Source organism: Sarcophilus harrisii, chromosome 1, assembly GCF_902635505.1.
Source record: "Sarcophilus harrisii chromosome 1, mSarHar1.11, whole genome shotgun sequence".
Classification (NCBI taxonomy): domain Eukaryota; kingdom Metazoa; phylum Chordata; class Mammalia; order Dasyuromorphia; family Dasyuridae; genus Sarcophilus; species Sarcophilus harrisii.
In genome coordinates, this window is record NC_045426.1 from 366,504,584 (window position 1) to 366,529,858 (window position 25,275).

Sequence of the window (25,275 nt, forward strand, 5' to 3'; positions counted from 1 at the left end):
TGATCCTGAGCAAGTCAGTCATTAAACATTTACTAAATATCTACCATGTGCCAAATGCTGCCTTAAGTGTTGGTAATACAAAAATACAATTCAATTCAATAAACATTTATTGAAGTGCCTACTATGTGTCAGACACTATGTTAAACACTTGAGGGTACAAAAAAATGGTAAAAAAAAACATTCCCTGCCTTTGAGGAGCTTACAATTTAATTAAGGTCATAGTCTGGAAGTCAATATGTACAAATTAAGCCAACCTTTAATTTTACAGATGAGGAGAACAGGTTCCAGACAGTTAGTTAAGCAGCTTGTCTGAGATCACATAGGTATTAAGTAGAAGAACCATTCCATGGTTCCATAATATTCAGTACTCTTAGTTTATACTCAGTTTGTTGATTTAACTTAAGCTTTTTGTTTTTATTACCATTATGTTTAGTGTTCCTAACTTTGTTCCTAACTTTGACACTGGATTTCTTTAAGAAAAAAATTATCTTTTGTTTTACATCACCTTCATTTCCAAATGTATTTCTCCTTTCTCCCTTTCCAGAAAACCCTTCTTTGTAACAAAAAATAAAAAGGAGAAAAAAAAATGAAAAAGTACTTCAGCAAAACTAGTCGATATAAATTGAATTTAAGAGTAGGTAGCAACTTTCCATTTACGTAATCTCTACTTTTTCAAAGAAGGGAGGAAGGTGCTTTTTCTATATATTTTTGGGGGATTGAATTTCAATTTCTCTCCTTTTCCCCTGTTTTTGTCATACCTGTGATTATGTCAAGATTAAGTACATTGTTTTTCCTGGTTCTGATTATTTCACCTTGCATCAACTCATGTAAGCCTTCCTTGTTTTCCTATAGTCTTCAGATTCATGGTTTTGTACAGCACAGTAACTAACATTCCATTCCATTTATGTACTACAATTTGTTTAGACATTCTCTAATCAATGGACATCTGCTCTTTCCAATTCTTTGCTACCACAAAATTGTTACTATAGATATTTTGTGGTGTACGGTATTTTTCTATCTTTGATGTCTAACAGTGAGATCTTTGGATCAAAGAGGAGGACCATTTTACTTACTTCCATTGCTTTCTAGGGTGGTTGGACTATAACATTTCTTTTCACTGTTTACCTCTTGTTTATCCGTTGTCTCATAGCTGGGCCATGATGGAGCCTCGCCAGAGAGCTGCTGGCTGGTAGAGGAGTTGCGTGTTGCTGTGCCTACCAAGGGGAGCATGTACACTCTGCGATGTAACTGTTGGCTGGCCAAGGATCGTGGTGATGGTCTGACCTCCAGTGTCTTTGACCTCCTGGATGCTATGTTTGTGAACATTGGTGTGAAGGTACATGATATAGAGCCTTAAAATACCTAACATCTAAGAATGAAATCAAAAGGTATTTCATGGACTGATGTCCATGTTCAGTAGGAACTGAATCAACAAAATGTTGACACAAAAACATAAACACACATATTGAGCAAATGGCTAAGTCATAAAGATTTCTTTATAAAAATGGAAGTTCATATCAGTTCATTGCCACCAGAAATCATAGAAAGTTTATAAACTTTCTGTTTATAACCTAGCAGGTGACAAATCCCTGTATTACAAACATAAAACTCCAAATATTTTTGAAAATTCAATAATTAAACTGTGCTAAAACTACATCATTTCTGACAGATCTGTTGCCCAGAATTGCCTGGATGCAATATTGATCTATTAGCCATATCTTAAGATCATTATCTCCAAATAATATGAAATGAAAAACTTTCAAAATAGAGAGAACAACAGTTATCCCTGTTATGTTATCTGCTACTAGAATTGTCCCAAAGAAGCTTCTATTGAGTCTTGATTCAATATTTTTAAGTAATTATTTTATGCATTTGTGCAAGAGGTCAGAGAACACTAAATGTGAAAGAAAAATTAGAAAACAAATTGTTCTTAAACTATTTCTATCTGAACTCCATAAAAAATTAGAATGAAGTTTAAAAAGTAACAATATTGATAACTCATTTATATAAATAGAGGTTACTTTCAGAGACCTTAATTGTATTCCTATCACTCAGCCTAGTGCTGGCACAGGTTAGATGCTAAATCAATGCTTGTTGAATGGAATTGAAAATAGTATTTTAATGTTTACAAAGCACTTTCCTGACAACCACCCTGCAAAGTAAGTAATAGTGATAACACTAGCTGCCCTTCCTGTTTTGGGATTATGAAGGATAAGTAAGTCCTTCACAATAGTATATACAAGTATAGGCTAGGTAATAGGCCTCAGTTTCCTTATTTGTAAAAATAAGAAAGTTGAACTATATGAACCCTAAAGAGTGTGAGGGTATCTGTAATATATACATACATGTTTATATGATCCTAAAGTAGGAGGGAGAATTGATGTTTCAATTCAATCCCAGATTTTCTCTCATCCCTAGTCTACAAAAGCTCCCTTTTCCTCTTAGATTGTAATTAATTAACACTGCTCCTAGTAGGATATTTTACATTTTTTAATCTACAACATGAGATGTTCTCATTTAGTGCTCTAAAAAGTCCTGTGAGGTAGGTGTGGCAGATATTATTATTCAAAATTGACAAATAGGAAAACAGATTTATCTGATCATAGAAAATGAGACATTGTGAAAAGAGTGCTAGACTATAATTAACAGACCTGGATGCCAATCCTAGTTCTGGAACTAATGAATTGTGTGACTTTGGAGAAGTCACTTTGTCTCTCAGGTCATTGGTAGATGTCCTCATTTATTTTTATAAATTATTTTTATAATTTTATAAAATAAAAAGGTTGGATTAAAAGGATCTTTAGGTTCCTTCAGAGAAGAGATGGTTTCAGTTTTAATCTTGTATCCACAGTACTTAGCATATTGCCTGGTAATCAGTAATAATCAACTGATAAATGCTTGTTCATTGATCAATTTATCTAAGCCCAGTTTAGATATTTTGTTGATTTAAAAAATCTTTCCCTATTGCTTCCTTACTTAAACCTTTAAATATCTTCCTATGGAACACCGTATAAAGTAAAAACTCCAAGATGCTATACAGTTTGGTTGTCTTTGCATATACCAGGTATTCAATAAATATTATTCTATGAGAGGTAAAATTGGAGAGTAGAAAGAAAACCAGAAGGTGTGACATTTTGCTCTTGGTTTTATCACTGATCAGCTGTCACAGCTTATTGTAGGGAAGTCCTTCACATCTCTGGACCTCAATTTGCTCACCTGTAAAATGAGACTATTAAATTGGATGATCTCTAAAGCTGATTCTATTATAGAAGTCTCTTGCCTATGTGACTTTGGGCAAATCATTTTTTCATGTATAAAAAGAGAGAGTGGCCTAAATAGCCTATAAGGTTCTCCTTCAGCTCTAAACATGAGTTCAATGAACTGATGAAATCAGTAAGTTCTTTTTAGTTTTGACCTACTGTGACCTAGTTTAGTTTGTGATTAAATTGATTTATCCATATTTACACCAGTCTTTACTGAAGTTTAAGGTAGAATCAAAACCAGAACTCAGTCTTCCTGAGATTCCCATTGTAGGGCTATTCTATCCACTATCCTGTGATCAGATCCCCAGAAAGCATAACAGTATTGTCATTCAGTAAACATTATTAAGCATCTTTTATAAGGGGCAATGTGGTAAACTAGAAACAAATAAACAGAAAATTGGCTTTGGAAGAACAAGGTGAAAATCCCAACTCTGATATTGCTACTATCTATATAACACAGTCAATTAACTTATAGGCTCATTTTCTTTATCTCAGAAGTGAGGTCAGACTAGAAGGCTTGTGAGGTGTTCCAGATCCAGATTGTTGAATCTGTGAGCCTTTGTGCAAGACATTATACCCAGCCCTGGGCACGCAAAGATCTTTTTGACACAGGACTTGTGCTCAAGAAGCTTATAATCTAATAGAGGTAAGGAATAGTGCACTAGAATGATTCAAGTACAAAGAAGAGGCAAATTATTATGAGAAATATGAGAAGAAAGAAATAATTTTCATTTGAAGGGGAAAGGAGATCATGGAAGGGTTTTACAGAAGACATATCAGTTGAATTTAGTCTTTGAAGAGAAGGTCCTTCAACCACAATAAAAGGGAAGAAATGGAATCCTTTATAGGAAGTGGAGTTATAGAAAGAACAAAAGTTGAGAATTGGGGAGAAGGTAGAATTTGATTTATATAAAGTCACTTAGGGAATTAGCACCATAGCATAGACTTGAACTCAAGTTATTTACCTCCCATATTAGAGGTAATATTTAAAAGTTAAAAAGAAAATTTTTATTTTTAATACCATCTACAACATAGTTGGAAACCCAGAAATTAAAAACAACTAAAAAGACCTTTCTCAGCTATGTTGAATAGTTATAAACCTCCTGTACTATAAGTCATCTTCTCAGATACCCACCCAGACTATAAACTTAGTGATGTGTATAAAATAAGGCTCTAGATTTAACAAGATTGGTTAAGATAGAAGCAGATTTAAAGGTGAATTGATTGCTCCCAGAGGCACTGATGTCAACAGGAAATCATAGTCTAAAAGCAAGGCGGGAGACAGAAGAACAAATAGTAAAAGTTCAGAAGCTTAGCACAATTTAGTGTGTAGGCAGGCACACTGTCCTACATACTCTAATTGGTTCTAAGGGCACTAAAGTGCAGCACAAGACTAATGCTTGTGGTAAATGATTTTAATCACCAAGAAAAGATTAGGTTTGATTCAGTGCACTATGCTTAATAAGGCAGGGAAATGTGTAAGGTATTTTTGGAAGATTTTCATTAAAATGAATTGCTTTAAGAACTCAGTATTTCAAGGGATAGGTTTTAGTTATCTGGAAGCTCCATAGGCAATACACATCTTGTTCTCCATATACAAGGTGTTCATGGTTTAAAGCTGGAAGAACTACACAAAATCCAACCCCTTTATTTTGCAGATAAGGGAATAGAGGGGCAGAGAGTTTAAGTGACACATATAGGATTATGTTAAGTTTGACATCAGAAATACTTGAGTTCACATTCTGCCTCAGACAATATTCTCTCTAAATTTCAGTTTCTTCATCCCCAAAATGAGGGCAATAATAGTGCCTACCTCACAGAAATATTCTGCTGCTCAAATGAGATAATATATATGTATATATATAAGAACTTAGTAAATAATATAAATATGAGCTAATAATATTATTTATATCTTATAGTCTTTCTGCCATAAGAATTATTAAGTGCTCCCATGTGTAGGCTGGATCTGTCAATTCATTTCAACTGTACAAGCATTTATTAAGTATTTACTGTGCCAGGCAGTGTGCTGAAGATAAATACAATGACAAAAATAAATAGTCCCTTCCCTCAAAAGCTTGTATGTTTTTCTTTTTAAATTAAAAAATATATTTATGTTTAACATTCTTTTCTTTTTAAATTTTGAATTCCAAATTCTTTCCTCCTTCCTATCCTTCCTCCACTGAGAAGCCAAGTGATTGTACATGTAAAATCATGCAACATGCAAATCACTTTTATATTAACCACATCATTAAAGGAAAGCAAGAAAATTATTCTTTGATTTGCACTCATAGTTCATCAATTCTCTCTCTGGAGATGGATAGCATTGTTTCATCATGGGTCCCTTGGAACTGTCTTGAATAATTGCATTGATCAGAGTAGCCAAGTCTTTCTTTCTTTTTTCTTTTTTTTTAAAGCATATGTTGATTTACATTCAGTCTCCATAGGTTTTTTTTTCCTGAGGGCAGATGGCATTTTCTGTCCAAAGTCTACTAAGATTGTTTTGGATCACTGAACCACTGAAAAGAACCACATCTTTCATAGCTGATCATTGAACATCCTTGCTGTTATTGTGTACAATGTATTCCTGGTTCTACTTGTTTTGCTCAGTATCAGTTCATGTAAATCCTTCCAGGCCTTTCTAAAATCAGCTTGTTCATCATTTTTATAGAACAATAACATTCCATCATCTTCATTTACCACGACTTATTCAGCCATTCCGCAACTGATGGGCATCCATTCATTTTCCAATTCTTTGCTACCACAAAAAAGAGCTGCTACAAACATGTTTACATATCTTTTCCCTCTTTTATGCTTTTCCTGGAATATAGACCCAGTAATGGCACTGCTGGGTCAAAGCGTATGCACAGATTTATAGTCCTTTGGGCACAGTTCCAGATTGCTCTCCAGAATGGTTGGATTATTTCACAACTCCACCAACAATGAATGAATTAGCATCCCAGTCTTCCCACAACCCTTCCAACATTTATTATTATCTTTTCCTCTCATCTTAGCCCCTTGTATGAGGGGATACTTCAGAGTTATTTTAATTTGCATTTCTCTAATAAATAGTGATTTAGAGAAATTTTTTCATATGATTATAGACAGAGTAGCCAAGTCTTCCAAGTTGATCATCATCCCAACATTGCTGTCACTAAGCACAATGCTTTCCTGGTTCTTCTCACTTCACTTATAGATCTTATTCATATAGGTCTTTCCCAGATTTTTCTGAAACCACCCTCCTTGTCATTTTTTAGAATACAATAGTATTCCATTATAATCACATTTCACAACTTGTTCAAACATTCCCCAACTGATGAGCATTCCCTCAATTTCCAATTATTTGCTACCACAAAAGGAGCTGCTATAAATATTCTTGTACATATAGGTCCTTCTTTTTCTTTGATTTCTTATGGCCTTTTGGCCATAGTTCCAAGTTGTTCTCCAGAATGATTGGACCAGTTCACAACTACACCAACAAAATATTAGTTTAGTTATTTTTCCACAATCCCTCTATTTGTTATATTCTGATAGGTGTGAGGTGATAGGTACTTCAGAGTTGTTTTAAATTACATTTCTTTAATCACTACAAATTTAAAATATTTTTCATGTGACTAAGATAGCTTTGATTTCTTCTGTAAACTGCCTGTTTATATCCTTTGACCATGTATCAATTGGGGAATGGTTCTTAATTTCATAAGTTTGACTCAGCTGTCTATGTATTTGAGAAATTAGGCCTTTATCACAGAAACTTAAAAATAATTTTTTTTTGCTGCTACTTAATTATCTTTTAGCAAAATATAGTTTCCCTGATTATCTCTTTTAATTAAGTTTAATTTTTCTTTCGCCTTGTCTGAGATTGTGATTACTACACTTGCCTTTTTCACCTCAATTGTACGTGTATGTCTTTCTTTTTTTCAAGTATGTCTCTTGCAAACAATATATTATTGGATTCCTTTTCCTAATCCTTTCTGCTGTCTTCTCCTATTTTATAAGTTGAGCTCATCACATTCACATTCACAGTTATGATTATTTTGTATTCCCCTCCATTTTGTTTTCTTTGGTTTATCCTCTTTTTAATCATATCCCTTTTCAGAAGTCCATATTGTTTCTGACTACTATCTTCTCTATCCACCCTCCCTTCTCTCATTCTCTTACCCATTTCTCTTATCCCTTCCCCTCCAATTTCCCTTTTGGGTAAGATAGACCCAACTGTGTGTGTGTGTGTGTGTGTGTGTGTGTGTGTGTGTGTGTATTCTCATCTCTTTGAGCCATTTCCAAAGTGAGTAAGGTTCAAGCATTAGCCACCACCTCTTCATTTCCCTATGCCCTATAAAAATTCTTCTTGTGCACCTCTTTTATGTTTGATATTTTTCCATTTCACCTATCCTTTCCCTCTTGTTTCAATACATCCTTCTTTCTCATCCTTTCACTTTTTTAAAAGATCATTCCAACATTATTGACTAACATCCAAAGCTTCTGTCTATGTTGATACTTTCTAACTGCCCTAAAGATGAGTCTTCTTAGAAGTCATATTTTTCATCTTTCACATAGAAATGTAAACAGTTTAACTTTATTGAGCTCCATATGATTTTTCTTTTATGCTTGCCTTTGATATACTTCTTTTGAATCTCTTGTGTTTGAATATCGAATATTCTATTTGGCTTTGGTGTTTTCAGCAATAATGTTTGAAAATCCTACATTTCAATAAATATCCATTTTCCTCCCTAAATGATTTTCTTTGCTTTCTAGAATATCATATAGTAAGCTCTCAACTTTTTAAATGTGGAAGCTGCTAAATATTGTGTGATCCTGAAGTGGCTTTACAACATTTGAATTTTTTTTTGCTGGCTACCTGTAATATTTTCTACTTGACCTAGAAGTTCTAGAATTTGGCTATGATATCCTTGGGAGTTTTTCTTTTCAGGTCTTTTTCAAAAGTTGATTGGTGCATTCTTTCAATTTCTATTTTACCTCAGGATCTAAGATCTCAGGATAGTTTTCCTCAATACTTTCTTAAAATATGATATCTAAGCTCTTTTTTAAAAAACATGACTGTCAGGTAATCCAATAATACTTAAATTCTCTCTTTTCAATATACTTCTCAGGTAATTTGTATTTTTGAAGAGATAGTTCATATTGCTACGTTCTTTTGACTTTGTTTCATTGATTCTTGATGTCACATGGAATCATTAGTTTCCATTTTACCCAATTCTAATTTTTATTATTTTCTTCAGTGAGTTTTTGTACTTCTTTCCTCCCACCCCACCCTCACCCAATTTGGTCAATTCTGCTTTTTAAAAAGATATTTTCTTCAGTTTCTTACTCATTTTCTATTTGGCTTGTTCTGCTTGTTAAAGAATTCTTTTTTCAGTTAATTTTTGTACTTATTTTTACCATTAGGCCAATTCAGCTTTTTAAAGTGATGTTTTCTTTAGTATTTGTTTTTGACTAAGGCAGTTGGGGTTAAGTGACTTGCCCAGGGTCACACAGCTAGGAAGTGTTAAGTGTCTGAGACCAAATTTGAACTCAGGTCCTCCTGACTTCAGGGCTGGTGCTCTATCCACTGTGTCACCTAGCTGCCCCTTCTTCAGTACTTTTTATGCCTCTTTTTACCAAACTATTAATTGTCTTTTCATCATTTTCTTGCATCACTCTTTTCTTTTCCAATTTTTTTCCTGTATCATTCATTTCTTTCTTTAACTCTTCCAGGAATATTTGTTAGGCTTAGGTCTAATTGTCATTTTCTTTGAGACTTTGGTTATAGCTGTTTTAATGTTATTGTCTTCTTTAGTTTCTTAGTCTTCCTTGCCACCAAGGTAGCTTTTTGTACTTAATTTCCTTTTTTGTTGTTTCCTCTAGACGATTTCTTAACTTTCAACTTTATGTTAAAGTTGAACTCTGTTCATAGGATGGGGGTAGGGGGGTGTTGAGGGGTAGGCCTTCTAAACTTTAGATATTCTTATGCTACTGTTTTCACAGCTACTTCTGAGGGTCTGTAAGTTTTTGGTGCTTCCAAGGTGATCCAGGGAGAGGTATGGTTACTGTTCTCATCTGTGTTCTGTTCTTTACCCAGGAAGAGCCTCTGCTTCTCTGTACCTGCAAGTACTAGTGCTCCTCTTGGCCCTGAAACTTTGACTAGATCACCTGTTCTCCTGTAGTTATAAGTACTAATGATCCTCTCTGCCTTGGGAATGCAACCAGAACCCCTGTTCCCTTGTAAATGACTAAAAGTGCTCTTCTCTGTCCTGAAACTGCAACCCAGAACTGTGTATGGGGAATAGAGTTTTCAAAAGCACTCAATTCTGTACCAAGTCCCAGTGAATTTGTATCTTCATGACCTAGATGAGTCCCTAATACATAGTAGACATTCAGTAATATTTATTAAATTGTAATCTCTTATAATCTCTTTCTACAAGTTGACTGACCCCACCTCCACCCCCACCCCCACCCCCATGGTTTCTACTCTGAGAGCTACTGAAAACTGTTATTGCTGCCACTGTCCTGTGTATCTCCAAGACCCACTACTATTGCTGCCATTTTAGGTGCTTGGTTCAGTTCCACAGAACTGAAGTTCTCCTAAACTGTCATAGGCTAGAAAATGTCTCATCTTGACTTTAATTTGGCTCTGCTGCTCCAAAATTTGATTTGAAATTTTTTTTTGAAGTTGTTTGGAGGAAAATGTTAGGAAAGTTCAGTTGGGTTGCTGCTTCTACTCTGCCATCTTAACTCTACCTGAGAGCTTATATTTTAATGAAAAAAAAACCCTATATGTGCACACACAAGTAAATGCAAACTATATGAAAGCATTCTGAAGGGAGAACCCTAGCAACTGGGTAGAACAGGAGAGATCTTATGGAGAAGGCAGAATTTGATTTGCATTTGGAAGAAATCCAGGGGTTTCTAAGACATAGGACTACAGAGAGTGATCTAGCAAAGGGGAGTTAAGGGAGAGCAGTTTTACAAAAACTCAGAGAGGATTAAGTATGTACGATGGGGGTACAGGACACATTATTTAATACAACAAAGAAGTCAAGGATGAGAACTCTTGTATTTGGTAAGAAATCACTGATAACTTGGGAGAGAGTAGTGAAATTGAATACCAGGTTCCCAAAGATTGAGAAAAGTAAGAGTAAAGGAAATGGAAGCAATAAATATAGATAACTTTTTTTCCAATTTGGCAGAGATGTGGAAGAGAGATATGAGATACTAGAGGAAATGCTAGCATCAAATGAAGAATTTTTTTCAGGATGGGGGAAATGGGAATATATATATAGGCAAAAGAAATCAGAAGCTAACATGGAAAGACATGAGCCTTTAGGTACTGATCTTCTTGAGAAAAGAAGAGTTATCTGGTGATTGGTAGATAGCTGCTACAAGAGAAGCATTTGTGTCTTAGGCACCTAAGTGACACAATAAATAGAGCGCTGTGCCCAGCATCAGGAAGACCTCACTTTATATCTTGTCTTATGGCCAGGGCAAGTGCCTTAATAATCTCTCTTTCTCAGTCTCATTTTCCTCATTTGTTAAGTGAGAGTAATAATAAGTACTTATCTTCAAGGGTTATTATGAGGATAAAATGAAATAACATTTGTAAACTGCTTTGCAAACCTTTAAATGAGCATGACTCACATAGAAAAATTTTATTTTGTAATAATGGTCACAGTAATACTTTACAATGGACACTTTTGTGACCAGGATATCCTCAACTAAGGCTATCATAGAGAATAAAATTACCAGGATCTTGGAGACAGTCCAGGAGAATACTTCATTTTATTTAAAAAAAATACACTGATAGTTGAATTCAATTTAACATATATTACTGAATGCCTACTATGTTTTAGGGACTCTTCTAAACCATGAAAATACAAATAAAAAAACTAAATAATCCACACTTCACACAGTATACATGTTAACTAAACATCTATTGATTATTTGTGGAATAAATGAATGGATAGCAAGCTCTCTGGATTGAAAATGGAATTAATTTATAAAAATTTGATTACATTGTTTTTTCATTACAAAAAGCAAGGTACAATGGGAATTGTGCACTGTGCTAACCAGAGGAAGAGACTTGGTTCCTGCCCTCCAGAAGCTCAAAATTGAATTGGTGAAACAAGATACATATTAATGAAAAGCACTTAGGAAGGAGAATATGGCCTGGCATTCTTTTGAGTAGTGGAGAGAGTAGGAGGAAGTTGCAAAGAGAAAAATCTTGGTGATATCATAAAAATCTTCTTAAAAATTAGAGCCAAAATGAAGTGGGTTATGTTGGAGATAATGAATTCCCTCTCCATGGAGACCTTCAAGCTTAAGTTGGATGTATTACAATGGGTATTGCTTTGGGGTTTGGGTAAAACTAGATGGCTCTTGAGGTCTCTTATACCTCTCAAACTATGTGTGTGATCCTATGAAAGAATCTTAAACCAACCTTTGATTTTTTGGCAGATCATGTATGAAATGACCGTGTGGACAGGTGACATCGTTGGAGGTGGCACTGATTCCAACATTTTTATGACACTTTATGGTGTCAATGGGAGCACAGAAGAAGTGCAGTTAGACAAAAAGAAAGCTCGGTATGCAGAGGAACTAACCTCTAGTGTTCTACAAACTGGCCCCATCCCATCTGTGAGGATATCACCTACTGCTCCTTTTCACACATCCTTGACTCCAATCACTCTCTTATTCCTCCCCAAATACCTTGTCCAGTTTTCATTCTACATCTTTCTTCATGCTATCAACCTTGTTTGGAATGTCCATCAATCGATCACTCAAGTCACCAAGCACTAAGTAAGTGTTCACCATGTGTCAGGTAACACAATAAGTACTGGGGACATAAAGATTAAAATGGAACAATCTCCCCCCTCAAGGTTCTTATATTCAATTAAGTAAAATAACATGTGCATGTCAGGAGACTGGGAGTTTGGGTGGGATGTGTCAGGAAAAGGTACCTCCACTTATCCATATTCTATCTTCTTTTCAAAGAGCAACTTAATGTTTCATCTCCTTCATGAAGCTATTCCAGCCCACCCAGCCCTTGACTTCTCCTACTTCTGAAAAGCTATGGTACTGATAATACCATTCATTTGATTCTAATCCTATATTGCCCAGTACTGCCCTTAGTTTTTCATATTTGTATATAGACTATAATCTCTTTTGAGTACAGGGTAGAAGAAACTACCAGCTTGGAACACAGTGGGCATCTGGGATGGGGTGGGGGGCGAATCTGACCTCTTTTCACTCTATTCCATTGTATTGCAATGTAGCCATACCATCTGTTCCACTTTAGATGCACCGGTGTACTTAGAGCCAGCCTGGGCCATAAGTGGAGTTAGTCACTGTCTTAAATGATACCCAGGAAATTTTGGCACCTGTCAACCTTCTTGGCCAAAGTTGGAAGTTCCACTCTTCTGTCTTCATCTCTATCTTAAGTCTTTGATCTTCACTAAAATAAATGTCTACTACCAAGGGAAACTTGCTCTGGGATTAGCCAGTCCCTGGCTCAGCATTTCAAGCCCTTTCCTGAGAGTGGGAGGATGGGAAGGGAACAAAAACAAAAAGAGAGTAGCAGCTGAGAAGGTTGTGGAAATGAACAAAGGAACAAATAGAAACTTGGGGCCATTGAATACAAACCCTTTGGGCAATTCAGTTCTGCTATATCACTGCCCCAAAGTTCTTCTTAGGAAGAATATTTGCAAGCTTAGGTTCTTCTCTGTGGGTTACTGAATCAATCCTTCAGGTGCACTGAATAGAGCCTCCCCTCCCAAAGTTGGCAGAAGCACTTAGCTCTAACCCCGTCACTGCATTCTCAGAGCCCAAGAAAAAGCTGAGTGGTTGGAATTGAGGGGTGGAGTTAAACCTCCTGCAGTCACAAAAGAAGGATGTGACTAATGTACAAAAGAAATGGAACAGGATGGTGAAGAATCACCCACACAGACAAGGGAGCATTCTGTTCTGTGAAGGGGCAAAGTGAACTGGGACTTAAATGAGTTTTACCAAGTAATAATGATGGGTTAGGGTAAAATTTAAACCGTTTCTTCTCTTTTTAAAAATAGATTCCCCTCCTCTCTTCTTTACAGGATGTGTCTGTGTATATGATGCTGTCTTAATGAAAAAAATGGCTAAATGAAAAGTGTGAATAATTGAAGGAAAATAAAGACTAAAAATCTCCAGGACTGTATGACCGTGTTTTTTCTGAGTGGCGAATTCATTTATGGAAACTATTAAGGGGGACAATATCCACCTTAAGCCATATGAAAGGAAACTAGATGAGGGATTAATGAGCAGCTGAGCAGCGCTTGGCTCCACTATACTGAACTGTTCCTTGTGGTTTCTTGCCTCATAAAAAGAAAATGAGTTAGGGTAAAGAAAATACAAATACATAAGAAGTTAGATAATAATACCTCAAAAAGATCTGTGACTTCATTGGTAAAGTTATTCTATCCACAGATAGATTAAAACATTCCTATTACTATTTGCTACAGTCTTTGTGAGATGCTATAACCACAATCCAGTCTAGGAACCTCAATTTCCTCATCTCAAAAATGGGGATAAGAATATACACATGGCCAGAGTTTTTGTGACGATCAAATGTGCTAATGTATAAAAATCCCTCTGTAATTAGGAAGTACCCTAGAAATACTGTCTGGTTATTATTGCCCCCATTTTCACAGATTTGAGCGAGGACAGAACGACACTTTCATTATGGAGATTGATGATATTGCTCCATTCACAAAGATGCGGATGCGACTGGATGGGCTGGGCAACCGACCAGAGTGGTTCCTGGACAAGGTAAGAGATGAGCAGGACTCCACCTCTCCATCTCATCCCTTTCTGCTCCCTCTCCTTGCTCACTCCCTCTCATTGGGCTCCTCCTCAGCAGTAGCATCTCCTCATATAATTCTGTATTGCCCCGACACTGAAACCCTATCCTGACTGACCTGACCCTGCTCTCAAAATTGTACTTTCTCTTTCCATCCCTCGCCAACAGCTATATTATCTATTATGCTTCTTGGAATATTGCTTTCCACAGTGTTCTCAAGATAAGGGAAAAAAGAATATATACACATATATATATCATCACCAAGAGATTGTTCACCAAGTGATACATTTTTTCCAGTAACATAAATTGTGAAATAAGCTATCCACCCAGACAAGAAGGAGCTACAGTCTTTATCAGCAAAGGGAATATTCATACCAATAAAGTAAGAATGTATGTGTGTAAAGATAGTGTATTACATTATATTATGTTATGTTGTGTTATATTATAGGACAGCTAGGTAACAATGGATAGAAACTGGGTTTAGAATCAGGAAGAATAATCTCCCTGAGTTTAAATCTGTCCTCAGACACTTCCTAGCTGTATGACCCTGGGCAATAACCCCTGTTTGCCTCAGTTCCTCATCTGTAAAATGAACTGAAAAAGAAAATGGTAATCCACTTTAGTATTTCTGCCAAGAAAACTCCAGATGGGTTCACAAGGACTTGGACAAAATTGCAACGACTCAACAACAGCATATTATATTATATTACATTATATTGATATCCATATCAAGAAGTAGGTGGTATAGTAGGTAGACCACCAGTCAGTCCTGGAGTCAGAAATACCTTAGATCTTTATAAGTTGTCTGACACTGGCAAAGGGTTACACTCAAACCCTGTTTGCTTCAATTTCCTCATTTATAAATAGCATCTACCTCCCATGGTTTTTGTAAGAATCAAATGAAACAATATATAAAGTGCTTAGCACAGTGCCCAGCACATAGTACATCCCATATAAATGCTAGATATTATTATTCTATCATATCATACTATCTTATGTCATTATATCATAGATCACAACATATCTTATAACACTATACTATATCATATAGTATCATGTAATAGCATACATACGATATCATACATGAACTATATGAACTAATATACCATGTCTTTTTGACACCTCATAACATATCATATTTTATAATTTATATTTATAGATATGCACACAAATACCTTTTCCCCTTGCACTGAGATTCTCTTCTGGTGCCATATTGTGACCAGGAAGTGATGGAGTCCAAAAGGATCTCAGTAGAACACAGGTCCTTGTAGGTCCTATCAAATTGAAAAGTTTCATGTATGGACCTGGTAATAGACTCTGTATCACTGGTGATTCAAATACCAATCTAACAAAATTTAGGAAATATACCACAGAGCTGGACACAGGATAAGAGGATTTGTAGCCTTGGCAGTTTTCAAAGATGTTCTGCAAGGTTATAGGGTTGAGATAAGCTTTGCTGTAAAGACTGCCCATACCAAAAAGCTATCAGATTCTTGAAGGATATATATGTGTATATAGGATACACAAGCGTGTGCGCGCGTGTGTGTGTGTGTGTGATATATGGGTCACCCAGCTAGAATGGGGGAGAGATGCTATTTATCCTGGTCCTTCTGTTGCCCACATTAGTTCTCTATCCTTTGGTTACTGTTAGATAGCTTATGTATGATGTGTATGTGTATGTGTGTGTGTGTGTGTGTGTGTGTGTGTGTATTAATCAATCTGTCACCAAGTATTTGATATGATAGGCACTATGCTAGGTTCTAGAAATACAAAGACAAGCCTGAAATAGTTTCCACCTAAAGGAGCTTATATTATAAACATACATACAATTTATACTAAGATACCAAGTTGATTTACATATATATGTGTATCTAATTCATATTAAGAAGATATATATAATATAATATACAAAGATCAAAATATATTTTCCATATACACAAAAATAATATCCCAAAAGTCCTAGTGCAGTCTTGGGATATCTGATATATTTCATATTAAGATGTTAATGCTTTATAAGAATAGATTGTCATTCCTGAACAGTATTTATGTTTTAGGAGGGGTTATTGCTTTGATATAAAAGAGTAGTAAAATTTTGGGGTAGCAGGTAGGTGAGGGAAAATGTTTTATTACTATGTCCATTTTCAGACTTAAGGAGACTCCTAAGGTTGGTTTGTGAAATGAGTGTGGGAGAGAATTCAAATAATAGTAGAAGTATCTATAAAGGTAGACTGGAGCCAAGAAGACAAATTTTACTTTTTCCAGGAACTGACCCTCAGGGAGATAGTCTTAACACACACTATCAAAAATATCATTTGGAAAATGAAAAATCCAGTGAACAAGCTAGTTTTTTCTAATAATCCCTGACATTTGTACACTGCTCACTGTTTTACTAAAGCACTTGCTCAATCATTTTTTCATTTAATTCTCATAACAGGAAGCATATAGGACAAATGTTAAAATCCTTGTTTTCCTCATCCTCAAGAAGCTGAGGTCCAGAGTCAAGCAGTGGCTTGCCCAGTGTCTCACAGCTGGCTAGTGGCAAAGTCAGAATGAACACTTGGATTTTATGAACATCCTGTCCATTGCTCTTCTATCTCTACCATTTAGTCTCCTTAGTGTCTAATAGTTGGGTTCATTTCCCCCTACTCTCCACTGTCCAGTTGATTTAGTCTTTAAGTAGCCACAGCTTAAACTCTTTTAAGTGAGTCAACAACAAAGTGAGAAATCCAAGCAACACCATTGCTTATCTTTCAGTAGTCTGATTAGAAAAGCATCAGTGTTAGAAGTGGGAGGCCAGCAGGGCTTGGGGGTGGAGAGTGAGCCACTCAGTGAAGATCCTTTGGATTTGACAGTGTGTTGCCAGGTTCCTTTAGGAGAACCTGACTTGCTTGCTGTCTGATTGTTAACAAAGGGCCTTTCTCAATGGCATGACATCCCTGGAGTTGGGGTCCCATGACATCACCCATTCCTCTCTTTGATTCATATTAGGCTGGGAATGAGTCAAGGTATTTGGCAAATAAGTGGTCTTGGTGATCTCAGAATTCCCCTGAAATGGTAGGAATATGAGATAATGAATATGAGATAAATCTCATAGGGCTAACATGATGAGAAAATTGAAGTATTGGGTAAATGTCATATGTTAGAGACATAGCTGGGCCAATGGAAAGTTTGCACATGAAAGTGTATGCATGCATGTGTCCATGCATACACATGTGTGTGTATTTGTAGGGCAGCAAGACGTGAACTTTTGAAGGTTAAGGGGGCAGATTGAATATGCTCCTGTTGAATCACTGTCAGTCCCAGATGAGTAGATGAATGGCTTATATTAGAATTAGAAAGAGGAGCTCAGGGGCAAGAACAATCATCACATTAATTCATAATCCTAAGATTCCATCAACTTATTGCCAATCATGTACTAAGTTTCAAACCCTATTTATTCAAAACAAATGTTGTTTGAATGGATGAGAAGTCACAGTTCTCCTCAGACAGCCTAGAATATGAGTGGTGATTAAAATATATGGTGATAAAGTAAAAGGTAAATAACAATATTTCCTTAGTCTTTCAAAAATCTATACTCTAATCAATCATTGCATTATAGATTCAAAATCCAATCCATTTTACAGTCGAGGAAACTGAGACTTAGAGGTTAAATATCGCAGAGGCAAGAGATAGCATGATCCAGCATGTACCAGCTCTATTCAATTCAACAAACATTTACTAAATGTTCAAGGTTTTCTGCTAGGTGCTAGAGACACAAAGACAAAAACTGAACAACTTCAACCCATCAGAAGCTTCCATTCACCTAAAGTTGTAGATAGGGATAAATGTGGAGGGGCCAGTGTCTGGTCCCTTGAGGCAGTGATATAATGACCAGATACCAACAGGGATGTATTCTCTTCTCACTCCTGCCTTCTCAGGAGACATGCCTCACTCATATCAAGCCTGAACTATAAGTATTATTATTTTTAGTTAAAGTTTATTCTAAAACCATCTAGGCTCCTTGAGGTCAGGAAATATGTTTTATTCTTTTTTTTCAGTCTCCAAAATATTGTGAATATAGTAAACAGTAAGTCAATCCTTGTTTAAAGAATAGAATGTTCATTTTGATCATCAGAAATGCCAGGAAAGATTCTATCCTCCATGGCTAAGGCAGATCTGGTCCTGAGCAAAACTGATAAGTTTGTCATCAGTGTCTCTCCATTATCATTTATTTTCCCCTCTTCTTCATCTTGATTTCCCCTACAACCAGGATCTCAGGGTTCTCTTATAGATCAGAGTCTCCTCTGTGGCTTCCCCCTCCAAAGAATTCTCTGAATCTTTTATAACATACTCTCCTTTGCTCCTTCTCACTGTCTCTTATATCACAGTTTTATTTGTTTCACCAATTATTTCAACAATTATTTGATCAACAAACATATACTAAGTAGCTACTATATGCCAGGTAGTATAAACTCCTTGAGAGCAGAGCCTGTGTCTTATCTCTTTGTATCCTTAGAATTTAACACATACTTGATGTTTAGTAGTTGCTTGTTGAAAGAGTGGATAACTTTTGTATCAAAGATTGCCTCCACTCACAGCCTATGATTTGAAGATCTTTATCTGGCTTGATTTCCATTTCCCAAGTAGAAACTAGTAATTTAATGTTTCCCCATTAATGAGACTAGGTCTCCTTATAAACTCTTTTACTTGCCCAATAAATGACTCACACTATAGTCCACTGAGAAGACTTTGGAGATTTGTGTAATCTCTGTGACTCCCTCATGTTCAAGTGGGACTCAAGGGTGAAGGTTATAGTTATTCATCCCCATTCCTAAGCTGCTGTATGTATAGGAAATCACTGCTCCAAACCCATGGCACTTTTCCGTTGGTCCTCACTCATTCAGGGGTTTGAAAAGGATTCATAAAACCATTTAGAGTCACTTTCCATTTCAATTTGTTTCCCACCTTTCTTTGGGATAGCTGGCAGAGCTTAAAGGGTGCATCCTTGTCTCTTAGAGAAAATTCACATCTCTGAAGTGTTCATATATACCTTTCCCAATTAGCACCTTAACTCTCTTTAATGAGTAAGTAAATGTAGAAACTTTTGACCATGTGACAGGACAGTGAGAGAAGTTTTTTATGGTTGAGAGCAGGGATGGAGACCTCGGATTGACTTGGGGGCCAGCCCTGCCTCACATTCCTTGGAAATTTAATTGGTTTTTGCTAAAGGAATTTAGGTTCATGGCTGGGAGTTATGAAGGGCCCATCCCTGGCCATTTCTTTTCCTCAGGTTCTCCTGAAGAACATGGATAATGGAGACCTGACAATGTTCTACTATGGTGAGTGGTTATCTGAGAGGAAGGGTGAAAAGAAGACCTTAGTCTGTGAGATGTGTGCAGTGATTGATGAGGAAGAGATGATGGAGTGGACATCCTACACAGTTACGGTCAAGACCAGCAACATTTTTGGTGAGTGTTGGTCCTTTGGGGGAAAGACTTCTTTATACTCTGCTAAATCCCTGTCCCTTGTACTTTTCAAATGGAGAATAATGTCTTAGTTTTCTAGCTCCTCCTCAGATCATGTGATGGGGAATGACTTTTAAGAAGTTTCCTTATTTAGAATCATAGAATTTTTGATCTAGAATGGATGTTATATTCTTTTTGCCCAACCTCTTCCTTTTATAGACTGAGGAACTAAGGTTCAGAGGTATGATATTATTTACCCATGATAGAATAATAGACTTCGGGCTGGGGCCTTATTATGCTGACTCCAAACCCCAGGCTCTTTCCATTATGCTTAAGGTCCCAAACCCCACAAAATAACTAAATGAATAAAACCCTCGGTCCCCATATCTCATCAACAACAATAACCTAGTTTTCCTGTTGTTGTTCATTTTCATTTATCTCATTTATCTTCATTGCCTCTCTTAAGCTGTCTGGTACAGTCTACCTTCATGTCCCCATGGTGCCCCCTCGATGCCTAGGACCCCAATCTAGACCTGCCTTTTCTGAAGGGTGATGGTACTCAAAACCCACCTCATTGTTTTCTCTTCTATACAAACCAGACACATTAACCTTCCCATTCAAAAGCCCCAGGTCAAAAAATTCAATAAGGACTTAATATGTTGTACCATCTTCTCAAGATAGTTGTATTTTAATAGTAGTTAATGCCTTAACCCAGAAATTCTAAGGTTGGAATTCTGTGACAGGTAAGCGGGAAAGCTATTTGGGAGAGAAAAGCCTTCCTAAACCCCCAAATCCCACTACTGCATAGTTTCTAATTGTACCTATTTGTAGGGTTAACCATGTCTAGCAGTGGTCTAACCATGACAAATTTGGCCATGATGTAGCAAGTCTAATCACTGTGGATCAATAATTTAACTACTACCATTGACCAGGGAACAGCTAAGCAATCCATTTTAAGGGGAGGAAAAGTGCTACTTTTATTATAGTCAGTGGACTGAAGATCTGATAGTGGAATTTTAGACATCAGAAGTATTTAGCTATCTTCCTGATAGATGCTTTCTTGATTTTTGATACTCACATGATGTAGACAGCTATCAATCTAGTCTGTACATAAAATCCACCAGGGGATGAATTGCACTTTGGGCAGTTATTTAAGAATTGATCATAGATTTCCATTGAATCCTCCACACTCCTTTCCTGTTTGGAACCATTAGTAATTGCATGGAGATTGCTTAGGGTCTGAGACCAGGGGGTATAATAAACTAAAGTGATCATTTGGGATTCAGTCATTTGATTTGGACCTTATAAACTCTTAGCCATGACCAGTTGGGCTGCAAGCCAGTTTAGATATAACTCCAGGATTGGGAAGTTTTCATATCAGAGATCTAATTTCAAAGTCATTTATGTGAGCTCTTTGCCATGTCCCTTCAGGAGCCGGCACTGATGCCAATGTGTTCATCATCATCTTTGGAGAGAATGGAGACAGTGGTACCCTGCCCCTGAAGCGATCCAAAAATTTTAACAAGTTTGAGCGCAATGGGACAGACACATTCACCTTCACAGACATGCTGAGCCTTGGTCATCTTTGCAAGCTGAGGGTCTGGCATGACAACAAAGGTAATTCCTGACCAGACCCAGGGATATAGGGGAGGCCATCCCAGGATAACTTAGTGCTCTGCTCCATGAGGTGGACATGGGTCCATGGTTAAGCATCTATGGCAGTGGCCACCAGCATAGCTATGTTGTGGATTGGCAGTAGAACTGACTGGCTGAATAAAGTCAGGTAAACTTAAAAGCTGGAGATAAACTGAAAGACTGTCTGGGTGCCAATTCATACATATCATAACCAGAATTCTTGATGTCCTCTGGGAGTGATTATTCCCCAAGATCAAAAGGAAAGAATTAGAAATATGGAGGGGGTCATAGCAAACCTATTTCTTCAGACTGTGTCTCATGCCAGTCTGAAGTCCCTAAGATGCAGCAGATTCCTTTTATGGCTTTCCCTAGGAAAGGTTAATCATAAGGACTCATTTCCAGTCTTCATCATATAATTAGAATAGAACTTTAAAAATCTTACTCCAAAATCACCCACTCATTTCTTTCCTTTATGGTATTAGGCTAATAATCTAAAGGTCAGGTTCAAATGATTAGAAGACCTGGTTACTTCCTTTTAGGAAATAGGAAGCAGAGGCACAGTGATAGATCTGCGTACTTAAATAATTCAAAAACTCAGTGATTTAATCAGGGTGAGCAGTCTCTCCACTGAAACGGATAGTAAGCCCTCCGTGTCTCACTTGGCAGACAACTTTTTGTTTTGCTTTGTTTTGTTTTGTGGACAAAGGAATTCAATACCCCTAAGTCTAGAGATGATAAAACTTTCCAAACTTAATTAGGCTGTTTCCAGGATGACAGATACAATCAGTCTATCAGTGGGCTTGTACTTGCAACCTTCCCAACTTATGTATGAATTGACAGGGCTTGCATTCCATTGGTATAATAATCTATGAAAATCCATAGTTTCCACAGTGAAGAGACAGAATCAGACTTTTTTGGTGATTTTTCTTACTTCCCTTTATTGTATTTTATACAACTTCAAACATAGAAAAGACACAAACTTTCTTCCTCATAAATAATGTAAGTGTAGAAAATACAAAGCTTTAGTCTTCAGCCAAAGTATTAATCAAATGCCTACTATTTTAGGGTTATCCAATGCTGCTTCTTTCCTCCTCACTGTCCTTAGTTGCTTCTTTCTTTGCCTGCCTTGCTACTTGAATACTTTAGTGTCCTGTTCTATTCTTACAATTTCTGTGTTCCCGACCTCAGTCCTTTGATCTAAATTTGATTTTTGGACTTGAATTTCTGTTCCTAATCTTGGTCTACTGACTTGATCTAGTCTTGCTCCTTGGTGTTTAGATATGACCTCTGCTTTCCTGATAGCATTTAGTCAGCCAACATTTCATTTTTTATTTGTTTATTATATTATTTATTAAATACCCACTATATATTTATGCTTTGTAGTGATATCAAAGGATATGCATGAATTTATAGACCTTTGGGCATAGATCATATCTTTTAATCTTTTTCTAAGCACTAGAGACACAAAAACAGAAATGATGCTTGACTTCAAAGAGCTTATAATCTACTAGGAGGTGTGCACAGATAAGAAAATACAAATCTTAAGGCAGCTAAGTGACACAGTGGATAGCGCACTAGCCCTGAATTCAGGAGAAGCTGAGTTCAAATCTGGTCTCAGATACTTAACACTTCCTAGCTGTGTAAACCTGGACAAGTCACTTAATCCCAATTGCCTCAGCCAGAGAGAGAGAGAAAGAGACAGAGAGAGAGAGAAATCTTTGCCATGAAAAACCAAAAGAATATGGAGAAAGAAGATCAAAGGCCTTATGGAAGAGGGATCATTTAAACACAACCTTGAAAGAGCTTCTAAGAGGCACAGGTGAAGAGGGAAGTCTTCTAGTCTGGGAGACAGCTTGTGCTCTCAGAAGCACAAAGGAAGGAGATGGGATGTCTTAGGCAGGACAAAGTAGCAACTAGGTCACTCTGCCTGGAATATTAATCTACAAACCCTGACCCTCATTAACATCACTACAAATCATCAGCATATATAGTATGTATACAGCAATGCATATTTAATAACAACATACCAATTTAACAAAAATGACTCCCAAATAATAAAAGATAATCTTTTGCTATAATCTTAAGCATATAAATCCCACAATAGTTTCTGTAAAGAGGATTACAATGGATTCCCACTCTTAAGCCTGATGGGGCATATATCAACACTCAACCACATGGATGTCCAACAAGGGAGAGCAGGGAGAGAGCAGAATAGAGAGGAAGAGGAGAGGAAAGAGAGGAAAGGTTCAGAAGAAGAATGCTATGAGAAGAGGGAAAGAGAAAATGAGAAGAAGAAAGAAGAAAGGGGAAAAACAGAGAGAGAATTGTGGCAAAGCTAGTTCTCCATTACTCAGCTTAACTCCAAGTCAGAAAAGATTAACAGATTCAAGATAGCATGCAAAATCTAGAGGGATAAAGAAAGTATTCATTAATGCCTTTAATATGTAAGACAATGTGCTAGGACCTGTGGATATTAAAAAAAGAAAAAAGAAAAGAAAAATAATTTGGTCCTAGTCTTCACAATGTTTACATTCTACTTGGGGAAATAAGAACATACTTTGAAGAGGGAAAGACCGACAAATAGAATATTTCAGAAAACCTTCGTAAAGTTTGCTAGAAGGAAACTCTTTAAAGTAACTGATCATTGTCTAATTGTAAAATCTGATAGTCTTTTCTCAGTGCTCCTACTTGGAGTAATTGCTAATGCTGACTACCCTCTCCTTTGGGATATATTCCCCTCTCTGAGGATCTCATGATATTACTGCCTTGTTTCACCTTCTATCTGACCATTTCTTCTCCATTCCTTTTGCTGGGAATCACACCCCCAACCTGTGAATGTTCTTCAAGGTTCTGCTCTAGGCCCTCTTCTCTTTTCCCTCCATTTTTTTCTCTGTGTATATCTTTCTGTCTCTGTCTCTCTGTCTCTCTCTCTATCTCTATCTCTTTGCCTCTCTTCCTCCCACTCTGTCACTTTCTCTTTCTCATCTTTTTCTTTCTTTCTTTCTCTGTCTCTGTTTTTGTTTCTCTGTGTCTATCTCTTTTTTCTCTGTCTCCTCTTTTTATACCCTGCACCCCTGCCAAATTGGTCTTTTCTCTGTTCTTCATATACCATACTGTATCTCCCATCCTGTATCTTTGTCCCATCCATGCTACATACTTGAAATGTACTCCATCTCATAAATACCCTCTCTTCTTTTAGACATCATTTTCTATATGAAGTCTTCCCTAATCTTCCAACTTTTCTACCCTCCCTGACAAAATAACTTGTCTTTAACTGCTTTGGATATTTTTGTATTTTTTCATATTTATTCTATACATACATATATATGTACTTATAGTCTCCCCCATTAGATTATAAGCTTCTTGTAGTGGGAATTGTTTCAATCTTCCTTTTTGTGTGCCTAGCATGGTATCTCACATGCAATCTATGTTTAGTAAATGTTTATTGATTGCTTGATTGAACTGAGTCTTAAAGGAAGTTAAAGATTCTAAGAGATGGCAAGGAGGGGAAAAAAAAAAAAAAACATTCCAAGTAGTGGGGTAGGAGCTAGGGGCAAAAGCAGAAATAGGAGATTGAATGTCAAGGACAAGAAATTGGGACACAAAAAATACAAGAAAATGAGTAATGTGAAATAACTCTGAGAAGGTAAAGTGCAGCTACTCTGTGAAGGACGTTCAATGCCAGACTCAGATGTTTGTATTTTATCTTAGTGATAAGGATCCCTTAAAGATGCTTGAGCAGGGGAGTAACATGATTGGATGTCTCTTTTAGGCATATTCATTTGGAACAGGAAACAGAAAACATATAAGGGAACTACGCCAATAAGTCCAGGCAAGAAGCTGAGATCCTGAATTAGACTACTGGCTGTATGGGGATAAAGATGAAAAATATCAGACATATTTTGAGTTTGGACCTTAAGGAGACCTGACACTTTCTATAGCTTTGTAAATCTGTCTCTGACCTCTGCTCCATGGTCTTCCATGTTTATTGGCATTGTTTTCCATATATCCTGGACAAATCACGTCACCTCTGTTTGCCTGTTTCCTCCGTAAAATGAGGATAATAAAAGCACCAACCTTCCTAGTGTTGTTGTGAGAATCAAATAAGATAATT

The 25,275-nt window shown here is 36.6% G+C and overlaps 1 protein-coding gene across 1 annotated transcript in view; it reads left to right on the top strand.

Annotated features, from left to right (window-relative positions):
• LOXHD1 (lipoxygenase homology domains 1) overlaps window positions 1–25,275 on the top strand; it is a 275,750-nt gene that overhangs the window by 218,829 nt on the left and 31,646 nt on the right. The window contains exons 33-37 of the mRNA XM_031945992.1: window positions 1,151–1,336; window positions 11,709–11,836; window positions 13,934–14,051; window positions 19,352–19,529; window positions 20,958–21,143. Coding sequence (XP_031801852.1) covers window positions 1,151–1,336; window positions 11,709–11,836; window positions 13,934–14,051; window positions 19,352–19,529; window positions 20,958–21,143 — 796 coding nt within the window. The remainder of the gene's footprint in view (window positions 1–1,150; window positions 1,337–11,708; window positions 11,837–13,933; window positions 14,052–19,351; window positions 19,530–20,957; window positions 21,144–25,275) is intronic.